The sequence below is a fragment of the Apaloderma vittatum genome, unplaced genomic scaffold, assembly GCF_000703405.1.
Source record: "Apaloderma vittatum isolate BGI_N311 unplaced genomic scaffold, ASM70340v1 scaffold13936, whole genome shotgun sequence".
Classification (NCBI taxonomy): domain Eukaryota; kingdom Metazoa; phylum Chordata; class Aves; order Trogoniformes; family Trogonidae; genus Apaloderma; species Apaloderma vittatum.
Window position 1 is genome coordinate 8733 of NW_009720091.1, and position 24033 is coordinate 32765.

General features: G+C 37.2%; 1 protein-coding gene across 1 annotated transcript; it reads right to left on the reverse strand.

Annotated features, from left to right (window-relative positions):
• Positions 1-218: 218 nt before the first annotated feature.
• USP53 (ubiquitin specific peptidase 53) lies at positions 219-23535 on the reverse strand. Its single transcript, XM_009870896.1, has 16 exons — positions 23392-23535; positions 21143-21235; positions 19199-19333; positions 17765-17878; positions 17597-17679; positions 17171-17276; positions 16261-16407; positions 15625-15774; positions 14971-15142; positions 13891-14040; positions 12564-12707; positions 11587-12319; positions 9716-9757; positions 8490-8563; positions 2034-2133; positions 219-1203 (listed from the first exon to the last, which is right to left on the reverse strand). The coding sequence occupies exons 1-16, from the start codon at positions 23533-23535 to the stop codon at positions 219-221; spliced, it is 3372 nt and encodes a 1123-aa protein (XP_009869198.1).
• Between the last annotated feature and the right edge of the window lie 498 nt (positions 23536-24033).

Below are 24033 nucleotides of genomic sequence, written 5' to 3' on the forward strand. Positions count from 1 at the left end.
AGAGTAACAAATCAAATAACCACAAGTTTAGCACCTCTTCTCCTCTGTACACCTCTATTTGCATATTCATTTGAACAGTCATAACTCCTAAGCAAAGCGCAGTCAACCGGGTACCTGGTTAACACACACACACCGCCCAAGACTCGAGGTTTGTGCAGATTTACAGACTACATGAAATGCAAGTCAGATCCAGATTTTTTTTTTTTCTTTTTAAGAATCTATCTACTACAGTGTATGCCTTCTGCATTTGCCTTGTACCTTTGCTCGGATGTGGGATGCCTAGGCTCAAGGGTAGCATGGTATGTGGCATTCAGTTCTGCTCCAGCTGCCGGAGGATGCTTTTCTTTGTGGAAACTTCCGCTCTCTGGAAAATACAGCTTGGGCCTCTGATGATATTTCATCCTGTATGTGTCAGTCATACAACTATCTACCGAAAAATACGTTGTTAGGGCTACGCTATCATTTCCATCCACGTAGCCAGCACTTGGTCCTGTATGACGAGATCCTTTCTTTACAAAGTTTTCAGACACGGTCCAGAAGTCATTAACTGGTAAGCGAGGCGGAGAATCCGGTTTATGAACAAACAGTTCACTCCCTTGAAACGGGTCTTTAAGCCTTTGCTCATTTGTGAATACCCTTGCTTCTGATGTAGATTTTAGGTGTGTACCTGTTTGCCTTAATGGATTATTTTGCAACACTTCTGTCGATTTTAGATCAGCTGTCGAGTTATTTTCGGATCCTGACAAAGCGTTCAGAGCGTATTTCTTAGGTGGTAAAGGGGGAGGAAGATTCTGGTACACTGCTTCAGGCACCCAAACACCATCTGCCCTTCGGAGAGGGTGCCCTGCATGCTCAGCGGGAGGGGGAAGCACCATGGGCCTTTCCGACAGGTTCTGTGGCACACAAGGCGACAACCCCACCTTGGGACCAAACGTTCTTGCGTGATGAGACTGCGGCTGGGAAGAGGAGTGAAAGTCACTGTTGATCAGCTTCCTTCCACACACATTTTCTGTGTAAGGGTGGGATACGCCATCGGCACTGTAGACTGACACATTCAACTTCTCAAGCTTGTCTGGATTAAGCCACTCCAAAGAATTCTGTTCATTTGCCCTGTTCCTACTTTCCGACTTAATAATGTCTTTAACGATTGGCTGTAAAGCTGATGATGGGAAGAGTTTCCTACTCGTCTCAGGCATTTCAGCTCTAAAATACAGAAATACACACAATGTAAGTATCCATAAACATAAGGAGCAGCTCAAAGAACCCAAGGATTTTTTTTCAGAAACACCCACGGTAACACTCCTTAAATATTCAAACTGACTAAAGAATTGGGATCTATTTAACATACAGCTATTTGATTACAAGTTGTATTAAATCACTCCAAGATTTCTTTCACTGAAAATGTCAAGTGCCCCCCCAAAAATCTCTGCAAGAGAATGAGTATCTGTAAAGTAAGATGAATTTCTTCAACACTCAGGACTATGTCAAATATGAGCTCTGCTCTCTTCCATAAATTCCTGTGACTCAGTCCGATACATCCACTTTTCAATTATTACATGTCCTTTTGGGTACTAAATTTGTATTGAGATTGTTGATTTTTAGGAGATGCTGAGCACTTAACAGTCCAAATTACAAACAAGGGGTATATAGCAAGGAGCAGCTTCTAAACACAAGTTGCCCTTTCCTGCCCTTCCAGCTAAACTCTTCTAAACTTTATGGGGTTATTGTGCTAATCACAAGCTGGTTAATCACTCCCTGCTGTAGTATGTAATATTTTTCATTTCAGAATTTAAAACCCTTGACCCCACTAAGATGGATTAAAACGATGTAAGCTTATTTGCTTCCACTGACCATCAAAGTTCAAATAAAGACAGTGCATTTAACCCTTTCAATTATAAGAAGTACAAAAGGCATTGCCCGTGAAAAAGATTCAATACCTTAACTTTTGCATGCTTAATATTGATTACTATCACTTCACAGAATTCGGTATTTCTTCAACTATTACACAGTAATTTAATACCAGTACTAGTTACCTCTTTACTGGAGGACTGGGCACCTGCACATGTAATTCTGTGGGGAAGTTCACGTGAGGTCTGTAGTTAACTTCTGAATTCATCTGGTCTTTTCTCTGGTCTGGGGGTAGGAAAAAAATTAACATGAGCAGAAACGCATTGCAATTCCTTCTTTGTAATTCCTCAGAGGTTATAAAACCAAACAATATATAACACAACAATTAATTCTTTTCAAGATTTGACATTGATCAAAATAATTTTGAATACAATCTCTCACAGGTCAGATTTTAGATCATCTTAACATTTTATCTAATTCAAAAGTACATTTTCAAATGCGGCTTTCCATAAAAGCTTCTTCATTCAAACATCCAAAGTAACTGCAGTTCCTACTTACGATGTCTGAAATTTCACCTCAGATAATAACAATTACATATAATAATAACTGTAGGGATTGGAGTTGGTTTTGTTGCTGTTTGTGGGTTTTCTTGGCAACAGATTTAAAACTTAGAGCAAACTGTACAGTTCATAGAGATACTGAGGAGACAGCAAGAACTCAAGAGTCAAGTGCCCTAAACATACAGTGTGAGAGTGCCTGGACCAGCACTGCTCCACTCGCACTCTAGAAGCTCCATTTATTCACAGGCAAAGAATTATTCTGCAAAAAATACACCACTTGTGAACAATGCAGCTCCTAGTTAACAGTAAATAAAGGAAGCATTGAAGTATCCATGTCAACTCCACATAGAACAAAATCCTCTTTTGAAATTGATATTACAAGTCTTCCAGTGCAATGATTGTCCCGTTACCATCAGTCACCTGCTCTGAAGCTATTCAAAGGAAGTTTTTATTTTGTGTATGTATAGGCTACATTCATAGTCCTAGTAGTTCTATTTCAGAAAAGCAGGAATTGAAAAAGACAGCCCACGCTGCCTTACTTCTAGTACAATCACCTTGTGTTCAAACAGTACATACTCAGCCAATTTCCAACTATAGATCATAGGCTGTTACATACTTTCATCAACATAAGCTACCAAAGTTGAAATAAAGTCCTGGAATATCAGACTAGTGAACATGAGGCAAAAACCCAATTAACAGAAAATAACTCAAAACATTTGAGTGATACTTGTTTTGAGGGTCAATAGCTGCCTCATGTTTAACCGATTTAATACTCAAGATACTAAATCTTTGTCACAGAACACGAGCTCTAGAGGCTATAGCAGCAGACAGCCCAAAAGACTAAGCCCTCATATGATTTTCTTTCAAGCCTGACAGTGAGAAAATGAGGTACATAAAATCTGGCTATTTTGTCATAATAAACAATATCACAATCTTAGAAAGAATACATGTGGAAAAATACCCTTACTGAATAATCCTATGTGACACTGCCAAGGGACAGTTCAGAACTGTTCCAGCAGGCCATGACATCAGAGCTAAAGTAGCACTGAGTAAATATTTCAAATAGAAAACATTTTGTTCTGCCACAGATTTTAATGAACTGTAAGTCAGTTTATTATGAGGGGGGGAAGGGGAAAGGGAAGCACAGGCTTTGGCACATTATTTCCTCTGAATATTTGCAATTCAGTATATAATCTCAGTCCCAACATCAGGACACAGTCCTAGGAAGGAGTTACCTAAATAATTTACAGTATAAATTGTGTCTGAAGCTAGTGCTTTAAACTTCCAGATTTTATCAACTTACATACAAGAGCACGTGCACTTAAAAATAGCAAATAAATCGACCATACAGCTGCTTTTTAATTCCCCAAACAGCCTGCTGCGAAGCTTCCAGATTTTAATTTCTAGTTTTTACTCCAAGCCAAACTCCTGAGATACTGCCCTTCCAAGAGGCAGTATCGCAACCCGGTCAGGAGGTGGCAGCAAAAGTTAAGAAGCTGCATTTCCTCGGTGTGACCAGCGCACACATTCATCCAAAGCCCCTCGGAGACACCAGGTCGTTTGGGCCTTCGGAATTCCAGCTAACTTAAAAATAGATGTGTTATTTTCTCTTCTGCTGACAGGATAGCCATGCACGGTTAAAGCCAGTCTGCAGGCGCAATTGGGAATTCTGGCTCCGTGTTCTCTGCAAACCCAAATAGGGGAGATCCGAGCACCGTGCTCAGCCCGAGACTGACGCCCTTATCAATGGCTCCTAAGAAGCTCACCAATTAAAGTGTAACTGTTCGCTGGCGTACAAAGCTTTTAAGACTTACGAACATCTATTTCCACATCGGAATAGCCAAGGGAGACTTGCAAAAGATTAACAGCCATCCTATAGCCAACAGGTAGGACAGGCAAGTTCTCCTCTAATATCGCCATTTACACATAGAGAACACTTGCAAAAATCTGCAAATGCCAGTTTCCGGGGGGAAAAACAAACAAACAAAACCATCAAATTCAGTTTCCTCCTAATGTGCTTTTGCTGCAGGTTTTGATTACCTGTTTGTTCTTCTGGGTGTTTTGGGTTTGTTTTTTTTTTTTAAGTTGCCAAAAAACCCCCCCAAACCACTAAAGTGGAATACTTTAGTAACAACTACTATGGCAAATTCCTCTCTCTAAATCCAGATGTTTTTCTGTACTTTCTAAAATGGCAGATGAACTTACTGCAAGCATTGGAAAAATGGAACACCACCACATCCTAGTCAAAAAGGTAAACATATAAGTAATACTAGAACAGACTCTAATAAAAAACCTTGACCATGTCCAGAAAAAAATAATCCTTAAAGAAACTGTTCTTTTGGAGCAACGTGCAGTTGCAAACTGTTTCTTATATACTCGTTAGAGTGTTATTTTCCCTGACTTTAAACATCTGGCCAATAGGAAAATAAAGTTCCACTGTTTGTTTGGTTTTTTTTAAGGGTGGGGTGGTGCATGGTCACATGTGTGTGAATTTTAAGAAGTTCTGAAGAGAAGGAACAGTGAACAAAAACACCAACTATTACACTCCCTTCTTTCTGATCTGCCTCTCTGGAGAAGTGGAACAGGCCTTTCTTTTGCAACCCAGTCCTGTATCTTTGCATCATCTACTTGAAAGAGCAAACTTCTCCCATTAAGTGAATTGCAAATGTGGGGGGGCGTTACATTTCAATCTTCATGGGCTGCTTGACTACATTTGGAAATCTTCAAAGTTTAGGGTTTGGTCTTTTTTTTTTTTAATCCAGAACCTTTAATCATTTCTTTAAAGATACTCCAGAAAAACATTTCTTTGTTTCTGTTTGATGTTAAGTGCCTGCATGTTTAATTCACTTTGCAGGTCTTCAGACACAACAGTCATATATATTGACAGCACCATAAGAGTAACAACTAGATTTTCTTATGTCTATTTACATATTTGAAATTATTACTGTAAATGTGTGGTCTTCCTAAGAAGATGAGTTTTCTTCTTCATAATTACGATTTGTTTCTGGGGTTTTTTAAGAGACAAAAAATTTAAATCCTTTACATATTCAGAGTTTCAACATGATTCTAGATTTCAGGTGGAGTTGTTGTCCAATGCTAATGAACTGAAAAATTATCAATGGGAAAACCTCTGGATTTTTAACAGTACAAACACTGCTTTGCATTTCTTTTCAGATGGAAGCAATTATTAATAATTTAAGGCACTGATTGCTAGTACATCCTTTTTTGAGATCATTGAACAGGCAGCTTTGAATAGGGCATCTTAAATTGGAGGCCATGAAGCACTCAGCCAATTTTAATCAAAGTATTATCCTACTGACATTGCCTTCCTCTCTGAGAAATGATTGGGCATTTTTCTTGAATTACCACTTTCTAGGAGTCCATTCAGTATTTATCTACCAATTTATGTCTTGTGAATAACACTCAGAGAAGTAAAATACGGCAATACAACTGATAGCTGTAAACAACTATTGTCCTGGCTAGATGTATCCCAAGACACTTTTTCAACAACCAAAAAAACCTACATCCACATAAATCTTGAACCACACATACATGTGAAAAGATCAAATTCTTTAGATCTCTCTTCAGTTCATTCATCGCTTAAACTACTTTTTTTCCCAATACATGCACACATGTGAGAATTTCACATTTGATTTACAATGCATTCATCTTCATTACGAAACTACTGAATTGTTAGTTACTTGGTTAGAATGACTGACTAGATGGGATCTCATCCTCAATGCTTCAAGGTTCTTAAAATAAACACCCAATTAGTTCTCTCTATACAACCAAAAAAATTTGGAATAATGACTCCCCCCAAAAGAAGATAAAAGTGATATGACAAACCCCACCCCCCCAACTGAATACTTACAAGAAACTAGACTACACATTATATGAAAAGAACTGTGATATCTATAGAAATCAACTGTTTCCTGGGGAAATGGCCTAATATTTATTGCACCTCTTTGTACAAGCACTCTTCCATTGTTCTAGCAACAGCAGAGAACCCTGGCTGGCCTCATGCTGACCTATAATGTTTATATGCCAAGGCATTTATCAACTTTATAAAAATCCAATAGACAAATTAGTATGTAAAAGGAAGTAGACTTCCTCATTACAACTGTTTCTTCCTGCTATTGCCTCCTATATCTTGAAGGAAAACAAATGGTATCACAGTCTACCCAGACATTAAAAAAAAAAAAAAATTCCTTATTATCCACCAAGAAATCTCTTGGAAACGCTTTTGGGGAAAACAGAGTGAATAAAATTACCATGTTTGTTTGGTTGGCTGGGGGGGGCAGGACACACAGGAAATTAACTCCCAGACATGCTAAAAAAAACCAACCACCCCAACAAGCAACTGAGAAATATGTTCTCAGAATAATAAGCATCAGAAAATGAGATTTATATTTAATCATTTCCATTGGATTAAAAAGAAAGCACTGATTAAGGCCAGTGAAAATGAATTATACTGGATGTTGTATGCCAGCACAGAGTCATCCAAAAAATAACAGAATCACCAAACAATAGAACCATTTGGGTCATAAGGGACCTTTAAATATCATCTAGCTCCACCCCACCTGCCATAGGCAAGGACACCTCCTACCAGACCACACAGCTCAAAGCCCTGTTCAGCCTGGCCTTAAATGCTTCTCTGCTCAACCTGTGCCAGTCTCTCACCAACCTCCTAGTGAACTATTTCTATGTCATATTTAATCTAAATCTACTCTCTGGTCGTCTGAAGCCATTGCCCCTTGCGATGTCACTGCAGGCCTTGGTCAAAATCACTGACCTGGTGAACAGGAGTGTCCTTAGGTCTTGTACAGAGAACCTAGAGCAGCCAGAAGTGGTTAGCCTTGGCCACTTCCCAAGGAGGCAGTGGCACATGACATGCACAAGGAAGGACAATCTGTTCTAGCAACCTATGCAGACAAGGTTTTGTAACCAAAACACACCAGGACAGGACAGCTGTGGCAAGGACAATCATTATATCCTGATTACCTGATAATTTATCAAGAAGCTGTAAGCCTCCGAAACAATACTTACATTTTCCATCCTGAAACACCGTATTTCAAATAGATCCAAGTGCTACAAACTAGAGACGTCGTCAAACAACTGCTTGGGAGACATGTGAAGCTTTAGATCCAGGTGCTACACACGAGAGACCTTGTCAAACAACTGCTTGGGAGACATGTGAAGCTTTTACACGACTCAGCACCCAGCTGAGCCACTGCTGCCAGAAAGGACATCCTAAGAACAGGTAACTCCCACTACACATACGCATGACCTTGCACACAAGTAGGGAACTATTACTGCTGCTGCTGGCATAACACAACCTAGGTTTTTTGTTTTTGTTTTTGTTTTTTCCACACTATGGTTGAGCACTGAAAAACACTCAACCTCTCTATTACAGATCTCACATAACAACAGACAGGTAGGAATCCATCTGCACTGTACATATACTCTCTAAGAAAGCCAAAACATTGAAATGAAGCTGCTTTGTGGAACAGAACGTTTTAAATGCCCCTGAAAAAAGTGAGACCGTCATGGAACTGCTGCTTCATCAAATGTTCATCAAAATGCACCAAGAAGGGATACAAACACTCTTCATCTTTCTGCAGTCTAATTCACTGAAAAGTTTAACATGAACAAAATTTGGAATTCACTGTGGAGAGAAAAAAAAATACCACAACAAAACCCAACAGATTGCTTTCACTATTTTAAAAACAGTGCAGAGGCTGTAAGTCAGCAAGAGAGCTCTCTACTGGAAAAAGTATATAAAAAACCCTAACGCGGTGGCCAAAACAGCCACAAACTCCACATCTATTTTTTTTCTTATCTACCCAAACACAGCCAACTTGATACATAAGCTCTCTAATGTTGAAATATTTGTTAAAAAAAAGCAATAATAAGATATATATATACATATTTCAACTTCATGAAGTATCATAACAACTTATGCAACAAAGTTATAAAATACAAAAGGCTAATCAGAAATCTGTCCATATCTTCTGTGACGTTAGGAAGTTGGTACTAAAATTTTGGCACTTTTTAGACAATTTTTTTTACACAGGTTCTTACCATAAAAGTTCCTGTTCTGCTGGGATGCTGAATGTAACACATTCTCAGCTCTTCTGTTTGACAAATTCTGTTCACTGTTGAAGAAGCATACATGTCATGAACTATTAGTATATGATTACAAACTTCATCGCCTTGAGCCCATACAAGCATACAAACCTTGGTCTCAGTGAAAATGACTCTAGTTATTTTCACATTTCTACTAACACATCCTCTTCACAGAAGAAAAGAAATTAGAGGGAGCCCTTTAAGGCTTTTACATACTCCCACACATGACAGGCTTTATCAATGCAGAGAAATTCAGCCTGACCTGAATCCTTTGATACAGACAGACAAAAATAAGTAGTTTTGCGAGGCTAATGTTCCCAGCTTGTCCTGGAGATTGAACACCCACTCACTCCAGCCTTACTCTGGAGTACAATGGCAGGATGCCCAATACCCAGCACATAGAAAGAAATTTTATTATCTTAATATCCCATTAGCCTGCTTCATTAAGACAGCTTGTACCCTATTTCAACAACAAAGAAAAAATGAACAACAAAAGTTGCCACCTGTGAGAAAGAACTATCACCTACACTTCTCACCATAAACTAAAGAATTTAATAAAATGTTCCAGAAGTGCTTATTAATAGAGATCACCAAGAAAGTATGACAGACTCGAACACATATTTTCATTAGCAATTGCTAAATGGAACAGATACCACTTATCACCTAATTCATTTGAAAGTTTGGCCAAAAATTGCCTCTTGAGTATGACAAAATGCTACTACCTGTGTGGTACTAGATGCTTTTCGATTTATGATTGGTATCACCCATGTCTGAATTAAATATATATTTTTCAGTGTTAATAGTTTACACCCTGCATATTTCAAAGTTAAACATATAGAAGCATCTGATTCTGACAAGTTTTCAGTTCCCCAAAGCATAAAAATCTCATCAGTACATGTAATCTGTCAGCAAATGCTCTAACTTCTCCATTTTTCTTGTTTGATATTTCACTGTTCATTAAAACTTTGTTGTGAATAACATCAAATTTGTAACTTCTGATTGCCACTTGGCCTATCACTGACAAGGATTTTCATTTTAAAACTTTCTTAGACTGAAAGCTAACTGGAAAATTACAGCAATAAACTCAAGAGGAGGAAAAAATTAAAAAAAAAAAAAATCAAAAAACCATCAGCAAATTTAGTCAATTTTGTTGGTGTAGTTAAATAAAAAGCATGACTTACCAATCCAGATAGGGAGCTGACAAACACCCGGCCACCTCCTTCCTTCTCCAAGGGTACGGCACAGAAGATACACAGTGGCAATTTTTCCAGTTTCAAGAAAGAAGAAAAACCCCCACTTTGTTAATTTAAGGACAGGAAAATAAGAAAAATACCTAAACACACAAAAAAGAAAACCCTAGAAAATACTATTTTTTTTCCACCTTTAAAAGAACTTTCAAGTAATCAGTTTGAATTTTTTTGTTTATGAGACAAAGTTAGAGTGCTTAAAAGGAAACAAGTGGGTATTGCCAGTAAATTCTAATTATTAGTCACCAAAAATCCTTCTGAAAGTCCCAAGCAATAATTTGCTCTCTATTTGCCAAATATTTCAACAATAGTATAAACAGATTACTCATGAATTCAATTTAAATCTATCATGTTCTCTCAAGACATATGCAGCATTTAAACATCCCATTACCCCAAGCCACATTTTTTATTTTCAGTGTTTACAGTTGCCTTGGACAAGACACAGGGTAAGAAGCGATTCTGAATGACCAGTGGATCCCACAGTCAGTCTCCAGTTCAGAAAGCCCACAAAGAAGCTGAATGTTACAGACTGAAAGAATACACTTAAAAACATACCACTCCTTCTGCTGTCATCTGTCATACACATCCGCTACCCGCTACTGGTATAAACTGAATAAACACTCCAAGAACCTATGGCCCTGCTGTAGCCACTCTGAAATCCTTATTTATGCTTCTGTATGCAAAATAAAATAACTCCCTAGGAAACTAAGAACTAAGCAAAGGACTGGTTGTGTTTTCTTGCAGTTCCAAATAATGGAAGACATTTCAATTCATATAGAAGCTGTATCATGTATGTTTTATATAAAGAGAAGTTTTGTTAACTTGCTACAGTAATTTACTGAAGTAATTCTGAAATTTTGCTTCTCGGCTTGGTGAAGTCAGAAACTTTTCACTTCCTGGTATTTTACTATTCTATTCCCTGTAAAACAGTTCTTTGTGAAAAAGTTTGCTGAAAAACTTGCTCAAATACAGCAGTCATTTGTGAACAGGCTTCGACTCACAACTATGCTCTTCAATTTTATGCATATAAACAAGACTTGAACAAACAACATATGGGTTCTAGCAGCAACTATGTTCCACATAAATTTTAAGACAAACAAGAAAAAATTTCTATCATTCGTATCATTTAAGGTGGAAGGGATGTTTTCAGATTACCTACTCCAATCTCCCTTATTCAAGCCCACTGCTCAGGACCACATCCTGTTATCTTATGAGTATTTGCCCAGAGACACCACAACATCTCCATGCAACGTATTGTGACTTGCACACATCAAATTATTATATGAAGTTTTAAGAAGTTAAGTAAAATCTGGCTACTAACCACATTTTTGGCCAGTTTACTAAAACTAATTCCAGAACAAAGACTGGTAACAGTATACAAGATTCACCTACTGCCACTCCCACCTCCTAGGCCAGGAGCTGTCTGTACAACTGTTCCAAGTATGATTTATACACACACTTGCACTGCATTATAGAGGGCAAGTTAGCCACAGTCGAAAAAACCTTCTAACTAAATCAGCAATTATTTCAAACTAACACACCCTGCCTCTCGGCAGGGCTTAGCAGTTGTGGCTCAGTGCCACAATAACATGGTTCACTGTCTTCCAAACAGAACTAGTGTTGCAGCCTCAGTGTGAAAGTAAACCTGACACTTAATTGTCCACACCCTTATTTCTCGATACATTTGTAGCTTTCTCCATGCCTGACATCAAGCAGATTTTCTTATTTTTTTTTAAACAACACAGGAACATTAGAAGAACTTATTTTTCTGTCGATACAACCCATGTGAGTTCTAAGAGCATTACCTGCAGGAAGCACCGTCTTTAACATTCTTGACATCGGCTGGATTATTTCCTTCAATAACAGGTGAGTCTGGGTTTGCAGATCCATTGCTGATATGATCACTGCTTTCGTATCCTGATTCCGTCCTCTGAATTTGCCAGTTGTCACCATGGATTTTTCTCTCTGTAAATCCTTTGCTTTTTTCAGCATTCCCTTTTCCCTCCGAATCCAGTGAGCTTCGACTCCCTGTATCCTGTTTTGTTTCATCTTCATATATAGTCATCAAACCTTTCTGGATTTGGTTCTCTTTCGGCCAATGATTAAAGCTTCGCTCCTTCTCATGCTTAGACCTACTGTTTGGATTTGCCTTGTGCTTTGGGCTATGCTGTTTCTTCTCAGTCTCGCTGAAAATGCTGTCTACGTTGAGCGTCTCCCGCATCGGTTTCCAACCTTTACTCCTGCTTCTGCTGCTGCTGATACTTCCTTTGTCCCTTGAGTCTTGACTGGCATCCGTATCGTACCCAGTGACACCATCAATCCGGGTCCTGATCACTGGTTTCTCCCCAGCAGGAAAAGCTTCTGTTTTATTTGATCCAAGCACCTGTACAGAAAGCTTTGCTTGCTGAGGTGCACTGTCGTGCTTAGAGGAGCCTCGTCCCTGGCTGCTGTACAGGCGCTGATCAGCACAGTGTCTAAACCCATTTCCAACCGGAGGAGACCCCGACTTCACATAGGAACGATCTTCCCCAATCAGATCTTCCAATGAGAAAAAACAAAGAAGCTCCATTAAACCCCTCAATATTTAACCATTATTGTTACAGTACTCAGGCTGCTTACACTATCTCAACAAATCCAGAACCTAGTGCAGAATACTGAATGCTGGGAAACACCTACTCTCACACTGTTCTCTCAAAAGGAGAAAAAAAAAACCTGCACAGCTAGTACTGATGCTAAAAGCTATTGAACCCATTGATTCTCTAGCTGTATTTTGAAAAGGTACCTCTTTGTCTCCCAGACTCTTTTCTTGGTCCTCGGTCTGCATCTTTTCGTAAAGAGGAGATGTTTTTCATATCAGCAGCTTTCTGAGCACACTCTCTGGACAAATCCTTTAGCCTGTCCTTTTGATCGCTGTAACCTACCTTAACTGCAAAAAATTGTCAAAGTTTTTGTCAAAGGTGATTATTATAAAGACCTTCATCATCAATACACACAAATACATTATTAAAAAACTACATGTTATGGCACATGTTAGCACTATTAAAAAAGACTAATGAATTACATAACAGATTACGAAAATGAGATATGTAGTAAAGACTTATATGTGTAGTTATTTCCAAGGAGTCCACTAAATAAAACAAATAAAACGAACTAAAGTAGCATTTTACCAAGTATGTTGTACAATCAGCTCTTACTTATTAAAACTGCACGCTCAAACCATTTTCAAAGCACATACTACTTACAGCCAATCTTACGAGTTCTACGGAAAAAATTAATCTGAGTTTAACATTGTTTAAATGTGAAGATTCATGAAAAGAAATCCTTCTAATTGGAAAAAGTAAAAAAATCATAATGGAAAAAAACCCCCACATTTCTCAGTCACTCTGTCACGAAGAGTTATCAAGCCGAGCCTTCTCAGCTTTAAAGAGTCTGGGAATTCAAGAATAAAAAGGGGGAGAAGCACATCTCAGGAGGAAGGAGCATCTCTCTGCCTGTGAAGTACGGAGAGTTTAAAGCAAAGGCACTGACAAATAATGCAGAAGTCACCACCGCATATGACTTCTTACAGCTTTATTTGCTTGGAAGCCTAATGTAGAGCTAGAATGGATTTTTTTAGCAGGCAAGACAACTTTTTACTAATCTTTCCAAACCTAAGACCAAGTCCATATCACAATACTACTGTATTGTATTAATACTACTGTATTGTATTAAGGAACAGCGTTCCTTAAACGGCCCATGATCCACAGAGCCGCACCACATGCTCCTAAAGCTCAAACTTGAGTTTCTAATGCACCTTTAACCAACCACATGATTGGAAGGCTTGATGATGGTAGAGACACGGATCAAGGCCTCAAGATGGACTTCAGTGCAGGAATAACCAAGGGTAACACAAGTTTGCATTTTCAGTTCTCTAAAGAAGTCAAAATTCCATGACAGATATTACTTAACCAGTAGATGTTGTTCAAAGATTCATTCCAGTCGATGGAATTCTTCTTTGAGAGATCATTCTAATCACAAATTAGCACACACCTGAAACGCTATCCACTGAAACATTTCAAAACAAAACGTGTTTCAGTTGTTTTTCCAGAGTTAGAGTGGGGAATACATACCTGGACCTTTACCACCACTAGCTTGAACATGGCTTCGACCAAATGCTGAATTATCTGGCTGAAGTTTTTTATTACTCCTTTGACTGGTGGGGTCTCCAATTCCATTCTCTTTCACGTGGTCCGATTTCAGAGCAGAATGCTTTTCAAACCCTATCAAATAATATATCTACCTTTAGAAATTTCCCAACTTAAAATTTCCAATATGTAAATCTAAAAGTAAGAAAACTTGATTGTTGAGGAATAAAAAAAAACTAAAACCAACACAAAATAAAAATCTCCCCCCCCAAAAAAACTACAGTACATCTCAATATGCTAGGCAATATCATCCTGTAATATTTTATAGACTGCCATATTTATAGTGGTCGACTGTAATGGAATTCTTTCTTCCCTGAATCACTCGATGTCCTGCTGCTACTACTTACTCTTTAATTTACTTATATGTTACATTTAACATTTTAAAAAAATTAAAAACCCAAAGAAAACTATACACAAGGCAGAAGTACAAACTACCGAATCAAAACACCTAATCCTTAGATATTGAGACCTATGCTATATGAATCGTGGAGAAAAGTTTTCTGCAGCTCCTGCTGATTTTTCACAAAATTCTGAACTGAGCTCTCTCTTTCTCTGTGTGTATATGTACACATATAGACAAACACTTGTGCTCCAAATGTACCTCCAAATTTGTAGGAAACTTTAAAGTATCTTTCCAGAGCAATTTAAAATATTAAAATTTTTCATGTATCAATATACACATAAAAATATCAATCCATATAAATATACTAAAATTTTCTTCTGAAATTACTAAAGTTCCGTAACTATGGATAATCTCAATAGAGAATCTTTTTTCCCTGTTATCCATATGTCTCGATTTGTATTCCCTTACCAAATACAAAACAAACAGTTCTGATGTTGAACATATACTATAATCTCTCTTCTTTTGAGACCCTTTAGATAATTTTCTATACAGGTATTGAAGAACAAAGGAGCTAATCCATTACCTCCTCCTTTATAATCCCCTTTTCAGAAATATAGTTGACACTGCTATTAAAAAAAAATAAAGAAAATATGTCTTAATACCCAAGTCTTCCCCATTTCCTCCTGCTGTTTTGCACTGAGACCAGTGGATAATCTGCTTCGGAGCATCTTCTGGAGATACAGCTGTGCCATCTGGGTTAGCATAAAACAGCAACAATGGCTGGAAGTGACATCGAATGCACCTGGAGACCACATCTTTCCATTTTGTTCCAATCTAAGAAAAAACAAAAACACAAAACCAATATCCAAATTTACCAGCAGCCTTGAACCCAATTACGGAAAGGATAATTTATTAAGCAACAAGCACCAAATGCCTAATTCAAAAGGCACATTAGGATTCAACATTTTGACACAAGTTCATTTACACTGTAGCAAAAGTCTAAACCTGGTATTGCATGAGTTAACAGAACATGAATATTATGAATAGAGTTGCCAGTAATTAGTAATTTTTCATTAGAAGAAGTACAAATAAAACAGCAGACAAGTGCATTAACATTCTGAAACATTCGCCATTTGCAATGCAGAAACGTGAAGCAGTGAAGTTAATTCTGAAATTCAGTTGTGAAAACTAACTTCTAAAACTTAAAACTTGACTTCATTAAAGACACTTGTTCAACTTGTTTTAAGTCGGGTGTCAGAAGAACATGTTTTAGAAAAGGAAACATCACTAAATTCGGTAGCAGTGAAAATATTTACCTCTTTTACATTAGCATCATCAAACAGCACCCATTTGCAACTCTTGGTGTGAAAGGCAAAGGCACAGTAATGTCGGCTCGTGTAGCAAATCATTCCCACAAGAAAAAGTTCACTATTTTTGGCATTTTCATCTGTAACTCTGTAAAACAGCTGTAAAAACGGTTATGTATTTTAAAATGTGTCAAATGGCCTCAGTTTCCAGACCTACCCCTGGCATTTCACTGAGGCCACTAGTATTAAATATCCTGTTGCATTATGCAATTTTTGCAGCTATTAGGTCTATTTTAACATCTACTTTTACAGTGTTTAAAAGGTAAAATAATAATGCTTTGGAATAACTCCACAAATTAGCAAGTGAATATGCCATTTCTAGATTTTCAAGCTAGGAATTCACCTACGTTCACCTTTGTACTCAGGCACAAGATCAACACTTCTGAAGGGACTTTCACAGAAACTACACCTAAGCAGCACATTATCAAGAATGGTAAAAGTAGATGTGAACTTCAAAGTTGAATTGTGCTTTTCAAAAAAATACATATGTAAATATACTTATATATTTTATATATTTACATAAACAAAAAGTAGATGTGAAATTAAATTCCACAATAAGCAAATACTAAGTTTTAAATCAGATACCCCAGGAAGATAAAGCTGCGTTGCCAGATTCCGCATAACCTCTTCTGTCAGGTCGGAGTGTTCCGAATCCCAGACTAAACCGATTGTGACAATCTCAGGACAATTCATAAGAACACGACGAATTTTTATTTTTTGACCACAGTTACTCTAGGAGGGGAAAAAAAAAATATCGGAGGGAAATCAAAGACGTAAGTCCAAAGTTAAGTTAATACACAAGAAATAGTGCAACAAAACAACTCTAAAATTTATTCTCAAATTTAAATATGGTGCTTACTTCTAGCAATTTCAGGATTAAATTCTTTATTAGAAAATTACTCTGATGAAGAGCACAGCTAAATTTATGCACCCAGTCAGCACCTTAAACCAGAAATCTCTGAAAACATTCAAGTGACCAGCACAATCCTCTTGAATTTCCCCTTCACTTCGTACTTCCAGCTTAGGTCTGTAAGTTCTTGTGTGTTTCTCTATGGTTCCTAACAGTATTAGAACCATTTAAGCAAGAGAGAACTTCAACAGAAAAAGCTAAAAGAGAGTATTTTTCTCAGTAAAAGCACAAAATTATTCCCATAGAAGACCACATTGTGAAGCTGTCATTGTTTATGAACCAAAGCAGTACTCAGAAAACCCACCTGTTTCAAACCAAAAGCACCCAGCTCTATGCTGAATACAACATAAAAAATAAAACACAGACCTAATAACTTTGTCAGCAGGCCAACAGGTACCTACAATACCACCTATATCAATAACTGGAACAATAAAAAGCGAATTTAAAGTTTGTTTCTAGCTTAAGTGGACTGCGTTAAAGTAGCCACAGGTAATCCTGGTTTTAGGGCGACACTTTTGTGTGATTTAGTAACCTACAGAGTACTCCCTTATATCTTAAAGTACCACAGCATCTTGGTTTACTTACAGGACACTTTCTGTAGTCATCAGCAGTATTTGCTGCCTGCAGCAACTCTGCAAACATTTCCGGTTTGAGACGTTCATGCCTCTCCATCATTCTTTCTACTTCATTACTGTAAAAAAAAAAAAAAAATACAGATAACTGTGCATCTCCTTTCTTAAGAGTTAAAAGTTTTCAGTCAACTCTCAGTTAACTTGATCTTATTACTAAGAAGAAAAGAGATAAAATAGTAGCAAAATATTCTTTTTGTCAAGCTCTGTCTACATCTTGCTTTTGAAATTCAAATATTACTTTTAGAATGTACTTCAAAAACGCATTTTAACAAAGGAATACATATTCATTTTTAACATTTAGAGAGTTTCTCTGGCATACTTTGCTTATTATTGAAAGGGTGTATATAGAAAAATGAGATACAAGAATAAAAGTTCTTACCACAGAGCTGTGGTAGAAATATAACGCACAAATTCTGTGAAAGGCAGTGGGTCTGATGATGCTCCACAACTGCGACATACACACTAGAAAAATAAAAACACTTTTGTTTTTATTTAATCAGCACAGTGGAAAAAATTACTTGTTAAAGCAAGCAAATAAAGGTCTGACCTGTTCATAGAGCGTCATCGCAAACTTTTGATGAGAAATACAGGATTTTGAAGTGCATATATCTGTTTCACTGTTTGGCACTAAGTGAAAATGAATCCTCTCAAGGATATTCTCCTGAAGAGAAATAAAAATGTAAAAAATAAACTGAACTTTTTAAGGCTGAATACATAAGCAACATCACAGTTTAACACTGAAACTACTCCCCTCAGCTCCAAATAGTCCACCTGCACGTTTCACATGTATTTAATTCTGCCCCTATTGACAACCCAGTGAATGGGAATTCTCTTCATCTCAAGGTTTTTGAATATTAACCAAAGAGCATTAGACAACAGTTACCCAACTGTTTTCCCAGAATGCTTTCTCATTTGAAAGAAGTGAGTCTTGAAGAAAGAAACATAAAAAAACATTTTTAGAGTAAAACATGATGTAATATCATTGCACACAACGACTGGAATATTTTCTGGATCAAGCCTCTATCTCAGTTCTTGTTCTTCTCGGCCTATCAATCTCATCACATTTAGCTGATCTCTGATTACTTCAGGGGGCCAAATGCACTATGATTAGATGGAGCACTTGTAAGAGGTTCTCATTCATGACTGCACTCCATTAACCTGACTGCAAGATCTCACAGCCACTTCCAGGTGCTCTCTGCTGGATTTTCCTGCATACGTGGAAAGGCATCTGGCAGACAGGTATTCACCTGAGGATACCTCCAAAGAATATTCAAAGCTGAAAGGAATCAAAGCAGCAAGCATATTTTGTGTACATCAAATTGTTGTTTGAAGGCCGATACTCTTTTTTCCTAACTTAATTTATGGTGAACAATTTTCTATGTCTAACAGAGGATTTCTTAGAAAGGCTTCTTTACGAGTTGTCTGTGTGATCGAGTCATCTTTTATGGCTACAGTAATGGCTCAGATCTTTCTGCGAGACACTTCATAAAAGCAGGACGTAACGGCAACAGGAGTCAATAATGTCAAGTATTCATTCACTCTTGGATAAGAAAATGGAAATCTCTTGGCAGTCATGACCTGCCTAGTTGTAATGGAACGTATTTCAAGAGCTGAGGAGAGAATACTTGGAGGAACAGACTACACATTCAAACCCACAGGTGCGTCCTCTCCCAAGAAGATAACCCTCTCTATCCAAGAAATTCTAAGAGTGATTCAGAATTCATCATGCTCACTGACTTCCTATAGTAACCACACTTCACAAAGCTCCTCTGCCTGAGCTGCAGAAATATGTAAGAAAGAAGAGAGCAAATTTATTATTACCCCATCCTACCCTACCAGACACTTACTCCATGGGTCTGTTTCCCTAAACTGGCATGGAGAAGGTATCTCACCTGCGAGCCGGAGGCTACCAAACCAACAGGCCAGCTTGGCACCCACTGAACTAGGGTCATTTTACTCAACCATCACAAAGAACACTTACAAAGCATTCTGCTGCATCGTCCATGAATCCAAGCTGGAAACGCTGTTCATCCTTAAAACTTTCTGCCAGGGCATGTCTCATGTTATCCGATGGGAGTGCTTTTTCCCGACTATGCTGGAATTGTGAAAATATTGCCTAGGAAGAAAGAGGATTGCTTAGCTTCATTAGACACCCGACACTGTGGTTCTAGGCAAATAAATCAGTTCTTACCCAGCATGGCTAAACAGCCAATACAGAAACTCTATGTAACTTTGGAAATTACCATTTTCTCTTCAAGTTACTTAGGTGTCATATTCTGTTATTCACTCCACTGTACATGATACCAAGCAACTTAACTTTGATCCAGACATAGAAATATAGAACAATATAGAAATACATAAAAATGCAAGTGATTGACTTGAGTTCCTAAGAGCAACACAAGCCTTAATCTGTAATTATACAGCTTTGTTAATTTGGGGGACTGGAGTAGCAATTGGTGCGTACGCATCTCCTCTTTACAGATGCTGTATGTGTCTTAGGGCATAATGTAGTATTACTCAGTTGAGTCTAAAATCCCATAATGTATTACATAATGTAATACTTACACTACTTCAGACATGACTGTAACTTGATTAAAATTATGGATATGCAAAAACAATTCCATAAATTCAATAGAATGTTGACAATCCTTATTACTGAATCAGTGCTCTGCTGACCCAGTGCACACAATATGAGAGAACATGTCAATGACTGCAGTTTCAGGAATAAACAGCATTTGATTTTTTCTTCCCTTCCCAGAAGACATAGTTGGCTGCTACTTTTCTTTTTGGCAGAGATACCTATGCACGTGACCTCATCCTGTAACAAGCAAGTGAAGCTGATTTTCTAAGAACTGAAACTTAAAAGCTATTAAAGTACCAAACATCTGCAGATATTAAAAGCTGTATTCCACTATCAGTAATTCTAAGTTAAACTCGAGAGAAAAACAAAAGACAAAGCAAATCAGGAGAAGTCTGATAGGCACATAGACCTCCTCTGGCTAAAAAAAAAATAATAAAAATCTGTTGGACACACAGCAAAGACAAACAGATATGCAAAGTTTCAGAGCTATCAGAAAGTAGTCTTTTAACCATTATGCATTCCACGCTAAGTGTCTGTCAAATATATAAGCTTCCCTCTCATAACAAAAAGCATGGACTACTGATAAAACTTCCAGTCAATACCTCAATGTAAACATGCAAAACTGCAGTAAGAGTACAATGTGCATACTACTAGAAACACTCCTATGCATTTTTTCATGGATATTTTTATCCCAGTGAAACAGAGATGATAGGCTTACAGCTATTTCCCTTGGAACTACAGGCAGCCAAACATCAGCGCAGGAAAAGCAAGAACCTAACAGAACTTGACATCTCTTTGCAGACTTCAGACGAGTTACAAAACCGAAGCTTTAAGCACTAGTGAAGATACACAGATTTGGTTTACTTACAGTTACCAGCTTTCATTAGTTTTCTAGCACCACTACCCGCCTTTCATTACTAAAAAAACTGAACAATTAAGTCCTGTTCCACTGCCATGCACTACTGAGTAAAACACAGAAGCATGAAAACTTATGAGGCAGTAATACAGCTATTGTGAAAGTATTATATTCAAAGCACCAGAAAGAACCCAAGCATATGCATATAAAGACAAGGTAAATATTGCAAAATATCTAGCCATCCTGAGATAAGTTCTACCGTCTTTTAACAGACAAGAGCTTTATGGTTAAGCTGACTGTAAAATTTATTCTTTAAAAACAACAAAATACTTCTGTTGCAAACATCTGTTACAGATTTCCTTAAATCTAAATTGTTTCTTTAAACAAGAATGACTTAGTCACCCAGACACACATATAATACTGATACAAAAAGTAGTTGAACTATTTTTCCCTTATTTTTGAAGACTGTTCTTCCCACAGTTATTTACCTTTAAAGCACAAAATATGCATGCATCTCCCTGGCACACATGTCCAGTTAAACCTCTTAAACTTCGTCGAAATATGTCAAGTTGCCATAATACCTATAAAAAGAGTTACACAGGTAATAAGCAATCAGTTCTGAAGGGTCTATATTTAACACAGCAACATCTATTTTTAAAAACAACCAAACATATGTACAATTAGAGCACTAACACTGTCACAACAATTATGGTCCTTTTCCATTACTTGGGTAAATTGTGGAGGTGGAAGGGGAAGGATGAATTCACCACTCAAAATCTGGATCATGTCTTTAAACTTTTTGAAACAACGTACTTAGTGCGGAAAAAGAGCTGAAATACTCTTACAGAAACAAGCAGCAAGCTAAACTGTACAGAGATTGTATTAAAAAAAAAAAAGCAAGCTCAATTGCTAGGGTAGAGTGAAGTCTATACTACTTTCTTCTGAGGTCTTATTAAAACAATCGCTGAAATAGATTTGTTTTTCCTAGTGCTTAGCCAGGTGTGTTTCTAGCTTTTATTTGTTTATATACTCTCTATAAAATTAATGTCAGCTTGGCTACAGTGCACTGCTTTCAGTATCTACCATCTTGGGTACACAAGCAATGCAGCAGTCCAGAAAGTTGCCTATTGGAAAAAAATAAATAAATAAAATTAAAAAGCCCAAAAATGAGTTCTCAAGAGGCATAGAAACACAGTTACAGCCTAGGAAAAACCCCATCACTTATCTATAAAAGCTAAAATCAATTATAACGCGTTTGAAAATAAACGTGTGAACCTCAGTTCTCAAGGTTGAACAGAGGTTAAATGAGGAGAAAAGGAGAGAACACATTCCTTCTTGTAAAAGGGCAGTTACCAACCAACAGCCACTGTTGGATAAACAGCAGTAGGTTGTGAAGTAGTAGGATTGTCTGAAACTATAACTAAAAATGACTTAGGGTTTAAATTTAGGACAGCCTAAGGGAGAAAAGCAAAACTGCAAGACAATATAGGTCATGCTGTTCCCATAGAATGTAAACCAGCAAACTCATTCGTCTACATCTATTGTACCTTTTTATTTTTAAACATATTTAAATGCCATACACATAGGTACCATGTAAACACAGCTTTCATCTCCTATGTTTAAATACTGAGCAGTTTTAAGACTTAGTTTTTAGAAAGTCTATGCATCTATTAAGCCCTCTGCCGGTTTAGCAAATAATTCTGTAGAGTTTGAAAACAACCACATCCAAAAGCTAAGTATTACAAAGAAAATAGATACTGTTCTGCTCTCCATTCGCACAGTTTAGAAATTTCTTGTTGTTAACTTCTAGATTCAAAAAGACTAAAGTAAAACCCAAACTGTGTTTAGCATTCTGACTTGCAGACGTGGAAAGACTAGCAGTGTTCAGGGACAGAATTAAACAGATCCCTATACACTCCCCGTCACAACCAGGCCTCTAAAAGCTCATTTTTTTAGCATGCAAATGTCACTGGACCACTACACCACATTCAAAAGACGTGAAGAGTCAACATTTCTCTTACTCACATCTCATGTGAAAACAGAAAAGTATGTAGGTAAACACATCAAGAAGTTAGCAGGTGATGTGTGGGCAAATAAATAGCAAAAAGAAATCTAAGTCATGTTTCTTTGATGCCAACGAAATCTAATTCCACAATTCTCTTCCAAGATCAGAATCAAAGCTTTCAACTGTATGTGTAGCTTCTGATGTGCCAACTCTAAGAAAATGGTACTTAGGTTTTTAATTAAACAATGATCTATCGATACAATTAGTATTCAATACAAGTAATAGTACTGATTGCCCCACATTTAAACATGTCTTGTAAATTCTGTCAAGTAATAAACTATTTTATTTTGACAGGAACATTAGCTTTAAATGCAAGCAACAAGTTTTAAAATTGTAAGTTAGAAAAGAAATTTTCCAATTCTGTGCAAACAACATACCATGCTATCTTTTCTGACAAAATTCAACAATTAATGCTCTCAATTACTTCTTTGGAATTGTTGTCTTTTGTTCTACAACTGCCACATACTCTTCTTCCTCTTGTTCTTTCCAGGAAAGTTCATTTTCCTTACTTGGAATCATTAAGAAGTTTCAATTTATCACTAGTGAAAAACATGCTGCATTTTACTGTAGAAGACATATATCACAATATTAAGGGAACACTTTTCCTACTATGACTATCTAAGCTGATTAAAAAAACCCCACAACCGTTAGAGAAATCAAGTTTTTTCTTACCTGAACAGCACTATTAAGAAAGCAGCTGTTCTGTCCCGGTTCGTTCAACAAGCCTTTTGTAGGGGCCAGGGAGAGTATACTTCCAGGCTGATAAACTTTTCCAAGGTTACCTCCAGGTTTTCTTAAGAATTTCACCCATGCCATTATTTTTTAGATTTTATAATTGCAGTATTTATGCCTAAATGTTTAAGGATATGATGGGTGCAAGGCAAACATGAAGGTCATAAGAGAATTGCTCTCAAGTCACGGCATTCTGTTCAATTCTGTGCAATAGTAACCACTTAGGGGTTGAAGATCATTTTTTAAGAACAGCCGTCATCCACTTACCAGGATGAGTCTCTCAATTATAATACAGCTCTACAAAATTTTTGACTCCTAGGCTTATAAAAAAATAAAAATAAAAGGTGTCCAGTTAAGGTTAAAACATATCTAAAAAGTTATTCTAATAAAAGTTCTTATTGAGCAAGTTGCACAGTTAACTATCTTCTTCTGGGGACACCAGTAAAATATTACATATCATTAACTGTATTACATTGCAAGTTTATATATATATATCACAAAAATGCAAAGTTCTTCAAAGGTGTTAGAATCTTCTCATTTCTTCCCATCTTCTGTTTAACTGTAACCCATGAAATATAATCC